Source organism: Montipora foliosa, chromosome 3, assembly GCF_036669935.1.
Source record: "Montipora foliosa isolate CH-2021 chromosome 3, ASM3666993v2, whole genome shotgun sequence".
NCBI lineage: Eukaryota > Metazoa > Cnidaria > Anthozoa > Scleractinia > Acroporidae > Montipora > Montipora foliosa.
In genome coordinates this window covers 24,721,548-24,729,047 of record NC_090871.1, presented here as the reverse complement: position 1 = coordinate 24,729,047, position 7,500 = coordinate 24,721,548, and the positions used below count along the sequence as shown (strand labels likewise).

Here is a 7,500-nt window from a genome sequence, read left to right as displayed (position 1 = left end):
CTCTATAATAATATTAGCTTTATTAATGCATCATTAAATTCAACATACGATAAATTTAGATAGAAACAAGTAAAACATGAAAAATATTGGAGACAAGGGCCTATCAGTCCTAGAACGTAGTACCTTAAAGCGATTCATCGCTCGAGTGCAATGGCTATTGATTGCAGCCATTGATATAGCGACGGCGGAGCGTATTTTGCATTGGGTGGGGGGCTAAGAAGCAAGTGCAAGAGACGATATCTTGTAGGAGGTTCGGGGGAAATTCTACGCCAGAAAATTTTGAAATCTTGAAGCTCGGCAATTCTACTTTTGGCATTCTCGACAAGACATCAAGAAAATAAACGTGGATCAACCGTAAAATGACAGATGTTTTATTTCTAACAGGTTGCTTTCCTCATTTTGTTTTGTTTTTCCTCCTATTAGTTTTCTTTTTCATGTTTTATGGGTTTTATAAATTATCTTTAATTTCTTATTATTATTATTTTTTTAAACTGGGGGGGATAAAGCCCCCCAACCTCCCCCCTTCCCCCTGCGGCTCCACCGCCCCTGTGATATCATTGAGTAATTGGGATAGCTGATGTCATCAATATTTTCGAGAGTTCGCTCCTAGAAGTTGCATCTCTGCGCTCTTCAAGGTTGGGTAGATTAGCCTTTGGAATGCCAATATTGAAAGGCTGCGATTCTGCACACACTGCAAATCTTCAGCAAGGTATTTGGGGATACCACCCCAGATCGGAGACGCATCTGGATGATAAACTATAACCCACCGAAAATCATCCTATGCAATTCGGTACACAAAAAGTATCTTATCTAAAGTATACTGATTTTCAAAACTTCAATGAAACTAACTCGGTTTGGAAGAACGGATGCACTTTTTTAATTGCTTAAGCGAGAAACTCACAATGTTAACGGTCGGGAACTCTTGCAACAGGATCTATTCGGATACATTAAATTTTCTTCTGTTAATATCAATAGGATACCAAAAGCTAATTATTCTTCTCCTTATAGCTGATATCGCTGAATGACAAGGAAGATGAGTTACATTTCCAACTTCAATAGCAAAGAAGTTCAAAATAATTATTGATACCATGACGGTATACCATCTGTTAAGCACTATATATTATCGTGGAAAAAGGACTTAAACTTAATCTAGTCAAGCCCTTCCCCGTGCACCTAAAACTCTGTATGAGTTTCAGGATTCTGAAGAGGTGGATTTTAAGCACATTACGTCTGAAACCAAAACCGGTAGTCGAGTTTTCCTTGCGTGATAATATTTTAAAAGACCTAGCTGTGTTGGAGATGAAATATGATGCTAGAACGCCGGCATGCGTTAATTTTTAATCGAAATTGAAGAAGAAGTCTCAAGATGATATCATTGGCTTCACCTTCTTGAACAAATAAAAATACCATTAAAAGTGTTCGACAACAATGTAAAGTATACCGATTTTCGAACATTCAATGAAACTAACTCGGTTTGGAAGAACGGATGCACTTTTTTAATTGTCTAAGAGAGAAACTCACAATGTTGACGGTCGGGAACTCTTGCAACAGGATCTATTCGGATACATTAAATTTTCCTCTGATAGTATCAATAGGATACGAATAGCTAATTAGTCTCCTCCTTACAGCTGATATCGCTGAATGACAAGGAAGATAAGTTAGATTTCCAACTTCAATAGGAAAGAAGTTCAAATTAATTAATGATACCATGACGGTATACCATCTGTTAAGCACTATATATTATCGTGGAAAAAGGACCTAAACTTAATCTAGTCAAGCCCTTTCCCCGTGCAGCTATAACTCCGTCTGAGTTTCAGGATTCTGAAGAGGTGGATTTTAAGCAAATTACATCTGGAACCAAAACCGGCAGTAGAGTTTTCCTTACGTGATAATATTTTAAAAGACCTAGCTTTGTTGGAGACGAAATATGATGCTAGACCGCCGCCATGCGTTAATTTTTAATCGAAATTGAAGAAGAAGTCTCAAGGTGATATCATTGGCTTCCCCTTCTTGAACAAATAAAAATACCATTAAAAGTGTTCGACGACAAACAAAAATTACCATTGCCTCTAAGCTAATAATGAACCATTAGTGCATTTATTTCTGTCAATGAAAACGGAATTTTCTGTTACGGCGTCTTATCCCATCTAAATATTTCCGTGCGAAGGAAGGGCTACGAAGAGCTTTTTCTCATTTTTCGCACGCTCTGCAATATTGGTGAACTTGCAACTCTCCTCTTTGTAATATAAGCCAATAAAGAAGTCACTTGTAATTAGAAACAGATTTGCTCGTAAACTCAGCTATTCTCAAGAAAAGTCAAAGTTATTTGCAAAGCTTTAATTTATTCTTCAGTACTAAAGTTAGCAAAGTAAGATTGTATTTAAGAATATAACTTATCCGCAGAAACCCGTCCTTTTCAGCACATAGTATACACAAGAAGACTAGAATATCCATCGAAAAATACAAGCCTTCTAAAGACCGTGTGAGTAAAAATTGAATCAAATAGCTCACCTCCAATTTGCTACCAAAGAATTTGGACACGAATAATTTAAGACAAACACTCTCTAGAGAATTAGCATGGATATATCCTGGAAATAGAGTCTCTTTAAATAAACTTCAACCCTTATTCCAAATTACCACTTCTAATTGGTTCAAACTCAAAGCTGTGACGTCCAATGAATGTTTGACTGGCGTTTTAAAGGACACTCCATCTGCAGCCAAGTGCGTAAAATTTTAACAAAAGCTGTACGGCTGCATGCGAAATGACCTCATTTCTTTATCCTTTCTAAGTCTCCGAATATCTGCGATCATAGTACAAGGCCATGGGCCCCGTATTTTATTTGTATGGTGCCTTTCTCCTGTTCGGTTTCAACGTTATCTCTCCCTGTCCAGACGGTACGTTTTTAGTTTTGTTTTTGAAGGACTTACTTTCTACTTAATTTAATAATAAGAGGAAGTGTTATCAGCTTGCATACGTGAAGGAAGAGGTGTCCTGATGCTAGAGAGCTAGACCGTCACCATAGAGTGCAAAACATGTGCATTAAGGAATTGCACAGAAGCTTGTAAAACACTTCCAGTGCCGAATTGAACATTGCCGTCCAATTGTGCCACGCCTGCTTGATATATATATACATCGAACCTACTACGATCTAGTTAAAAACTCGATAGATTTATTGATAGCTGCATCTCGCGAATAAGTTAAGTCTATAAGAAAGAGGTGATAGAAAGTGTTCCACATCTACCTTTTTCGCAAGGACGTCGATAATTGTCAGTTGAATTTGTTTAATTAAACCATGGCCAGTGATGGGGGAAACCAAGAATATTACCGATTTAAGACGAGTCATTTCAGATAAAAGCTTGATGAAACCATGTTTTCGTTTTGCAAACGGATTAATACCACTGTCTGATCTTTTCAGGGCCTTCCCTTTCATTCCCTGAATGAAAGAAATATATAATTGAAGTGAGGGTTTTTAGACAAAAGAACTGTGTGATCCTCGCACTTAACTGGACAATTCAAGCAAATTTCACTTTATAGCCACTTTCATGCACTATTGAACAAACTAGAGACGGTTGTTTTTCTGTACTTGTCCTAAATCTGTCTAGCTGTGCGCCATCCTAGGGCAAAAAAAAAAAAAACCGGACTAATTGGTAGAACACGCTGGATAGGACAACTCACAGCGAATATAAGCCAGAAACGTGTTAAAAAAGGAAAGAGTGTCCATATTTATAGCATTGAGCGTCGTTCTTTTAAATAAGATGCAAATAGGTGTCTGGCACGGCGCCGCCAGATAAACACTGATCAAAGGAGCGTGGGCCATGTGCCATCCTTCTATGCTCGGGCAAAGCTGAATTCTCTTTGCAAAGAAAACCCGCCTTTGGTGTTCTTCCAAAAGTGCACCTAACCGATATTTGAGGTGTCCGATGTTCTCATGATCACAGTCGAAATTGCTCCAGATAGAGTAAAGGGCGTCAGTTTGTTCTTCCCTCAGTGCGGGTTCCTTTTGTTTAGCAAAAATATGACCGCGCCTGGAAGGGTTCTTTGGCAACTTTCATGTTTTAAGCAGCATTCAAATATTTCAAGCCAGAGCAGCATTAAACTGTGATTTATTGTCAACCTGGTTACGTAATGATGTGAACCTTAACTTTCGCTCTTTATTTATCTCCCGGTTCAATTTATGGTGTTAGTGCTTCACGCTCATAAACCGAACTAAAAAGTATGTCGAGTTATCTTAACTTACCGACTTCGAACGGACCATTCGTAGTACCTGTTCACGACCCTTTAGATAACGTACAACCCACTAGATAACCGAAGACCATACTGTTTAATTCGGTACACAAAAATTACCCAGTGTAAAGACTTACCCCTCAAATATCGCTGAGTGTATCGTTCTTCACTCAAAAATTCAATGAACCTAACTCAGTTTGAAGGATGAGATGTTGAAACAATTTCAACCAAACACTTGCTGAATGACAGGGATGATTCAGAATCCCAACTTTAATAGAAAGTAAAAATTGATATAATTATACCATGACTGTACATTATTTTTTACGTACTATATACTATCGTGGAGCAAAGACTTAAGGCAGGTAAGCCCTTCCCGCTTACCCCTATAACTCCGTCTAATTCCATAAACGCACTTCAATAAAAATCCTTGGATGAAAGTTTCGGGATTTTGAAACAAGGTGGACGAAAATCAAATTACATTTGGAACCAAACCTGGTAGTCGAGTTTTCCTTGTGTGATAATTTTAAGGACCTGTGTTGGAGAAGCAGTATGAAGCTAGTCCGCCTGCATATTTTAATGTTTAATCGAAATTCAAGAAGTTTTAAGGGGATATCAATGGTTACGCCTTCTCGAACAAATAAAAACACAATTAAAAGTGATCCACGACAAACGAAAATTAATATTAAAACCCCAGGTTACCTCTAAGGTAATAATGAACCATTAGTGCGTATATTTCTGTCAATGAAAACGGAATTTCTCTTACAACGTTTTCTCCCATCTATTAGAATCTTTCCAAACCCGTCTGAGTCATTGGTTGCGGCAACTGTGCATAACCCTCTATAATAATATTAGCTTTATTAATCCATCACTAAATACAACTTACGATGAATTTAGAATAACAAAATTAAAACATGAAAAATATAAGAGGCAAAGTACAATCAAAATACTTTGGGTATCGCAGAGTAAAATCTCACGAGAACATCACAATTATTTTTAAAAAATGCAACTAGCCCTTGACACAAGGACATATGAGTGCGAGAATGTTGTACCTTAACGCGATCTATCGCTGGAGTACAATGGCTATTTGTCGTATCCATTAATATCAGTGAGTAATTGAGATAGTTCGTATTATTAAATGTTGAAGGCTCAGAAGGATCAAAGACGTCGGTTTCTCTTGGTGTTCCTAATTCACCATTGCAAGGATGCTGTACAAGAGAAATTGCTGTGACATAAAACGAGCTCTGGGAGCTGGTGGAACTCGGGTTGTGATCGATGTTATCAACCGCAGCAGTAGTGAATAGTTCCCCTCTAAGTTTAGAAGGACACACAACTCCTTCACGTTCATACCTCTCAATGACGCTATTTGTTATTTCGGTAGACACAGAGAGGAACCTGTCGTATGAAATACGCATACCTAGGTTATAAAAGGCATCAATGAGAGATCTGTCTCTGGTGGCTCCATGAATTTTCAGAGCTGTACAAATGGGCAGCGGGCATTCTCTTGATCTTATATGACGTGTGCTCCCAGCGGCCTCAGGTCGATCTCGAGGTCTTAAAATACTGTCAAATACAATAAGTTGTGCGATTGAAAGACAGGCCTGACTATCAGAAGGGTCGATCTTGGTGGTGGGACCTTTGAGAATAATACCAACTAACGTTAGCAAGGAGACTGGAACAGCATTTTTCTGACATTCAGATAGAAAGTTGCCGTTGAAGGAGTTTTTTACTTTCAGGATCTCTCTTCTTACAGTACGTGCTGTTCTCTCCAGACACCATGCATCCGAATCCATCTTTTTAACCTTCGAAAGCATCCCGCCAAGTTCATGCTGTGGTACCAGTTAAATTTCTCTGCCCTCTGCATGCGCCGTAAGGTCAGGAAATGCTGCTTGCACTCTCTCCTTAATCCGTGTTGCATTTACCTTTCCACACTCAGCACCTAGCTCTTGCACTTTAGAGGTATAACATCTCACCAAGTCTAAAAGAGTAAGTACTGCAGGCTCTTCTACTTCAAGACATTCGTCAATATAAGCAAACAGTTCTGCAAATGCAAGCTCATCCAGCTGGACTGATGTTTCATCGGCAGGTTTTGAAGCCTTTTGTTTAAAAGGTAAGGCCTGATTATACAAGGCAACCAAGCACTTTGCATTGTACTTTGCCTCGATGGCAATTAAATCACCAACAGACAGTTTAGCAATATGTTTTCTCTCATTCAGAAGAGCGGCACACTCTCCGACTTTTTTGTCAACATCAAGGGTGGATGCAGAATGAAGATTGCCAGGACTATCGTATTCGTCAAAGAAAAAACATTGCCTTGGGGATTATAACGTTCCACACTAGATCGCCTAGCTCTCACAGGGCAGGGCTAGAGGGAATTTCTTCTTCTGTTTCATCTATTATTTCCTCTGCTGCAGCTTCAGCTAATTTTCGTTTCTTTGCACGCTCTAGCTTGGTGTTATTATATAGATCTCTACACGATTTATGCCAGGAGGCTTTGTTGTGGAGTAGCGTTTGTTCGAATGCTTCGTTTTCATCTAACGGCAACTCACAGCTAATCACATTAATTCCGAGCTTCTTGAATTCCTGGGTATTTCTAATAAAGGAAACGTAACCAGCACCAGCATCTTTTCTTTTCGAGTTTGCAGGACACTGTAAACTTTCCCCCGTGGTTTTCTGGCAAATAACGCATCGCTTCCAGTCCATGATTAGCTGAAAATTGAAATTCATTTTTACTTTTCGATTTCAATAGGAAGAAAAACACGATAAAATATCCAATTTTACGCTAACATCTTGTTATGACGGTAAAATAATCTATTTCTCATTGATAATGCCAAAAAATAACTTACATTTTAGGGACGGACCATTAGAAAATTGATGGGGGGGTGGGGGATTTTCGGCTGGTACGAATTTTTTTTTTCGCGCACTGCTTGTGCAGGAATTTTTTTTCCAGGTGAAACGCCCTGCACGAATTTTTTTTTTGGACAAATACTGCTTTTTTTAACAGTGAAATCTTGATTCATTATCTATGTTTTTGTGAGACTATGGAGTTACGCAAGCAACACATCAAAAACCTCTCAGACTCACAATTGACTACAGAGCAGATCAATTTACTCTTTCGACGTTTGAAATTCATTCCAACACCTGTCATGAAAGAAAACCAGATAGGGCGCCAGCCCCGGGCGCCAGCTAATTTCAGACTTCAACCAATTTGCCAGAAGGATGCGCCTTCAATATATCTATCATGACCAAAATACTGAGCAACATCCATTTCACGTGAA

The 7,500-nt window shown here is 38.8% G+C and overlaps 1 protein-coding gene across 18 annotated transcripts in view; it reads left to right on the top strand.

Moving 5' to 3' along the window:
- The first annotated feature begins 2,741 nt into the window (after window positions 1-2,741).
- Window positions 2,742-7,500, top strand: part of LOC137997130 (uncharacterized) — a 72,280-nt gene continuing 67,521 nt past the window's right edge. For all 18 annotated transcript variants that reach the window (XR_011122416.1, XM_068842922.1, XM_068842921.1 and 15 more), the window contains exon 1: window positions 2,742-2,895. Coding sequence is in view for 17 of the 18 variants with exons in the window: in XM_068842922.1 (XP_068699023.1) it covers window positions 2,823-2,895 (73 nt within the window). In the remaining variant the exon portion in view is untranslated. The remainder of the gene's footprint in view (window positions 2,896-7,500) is intronic.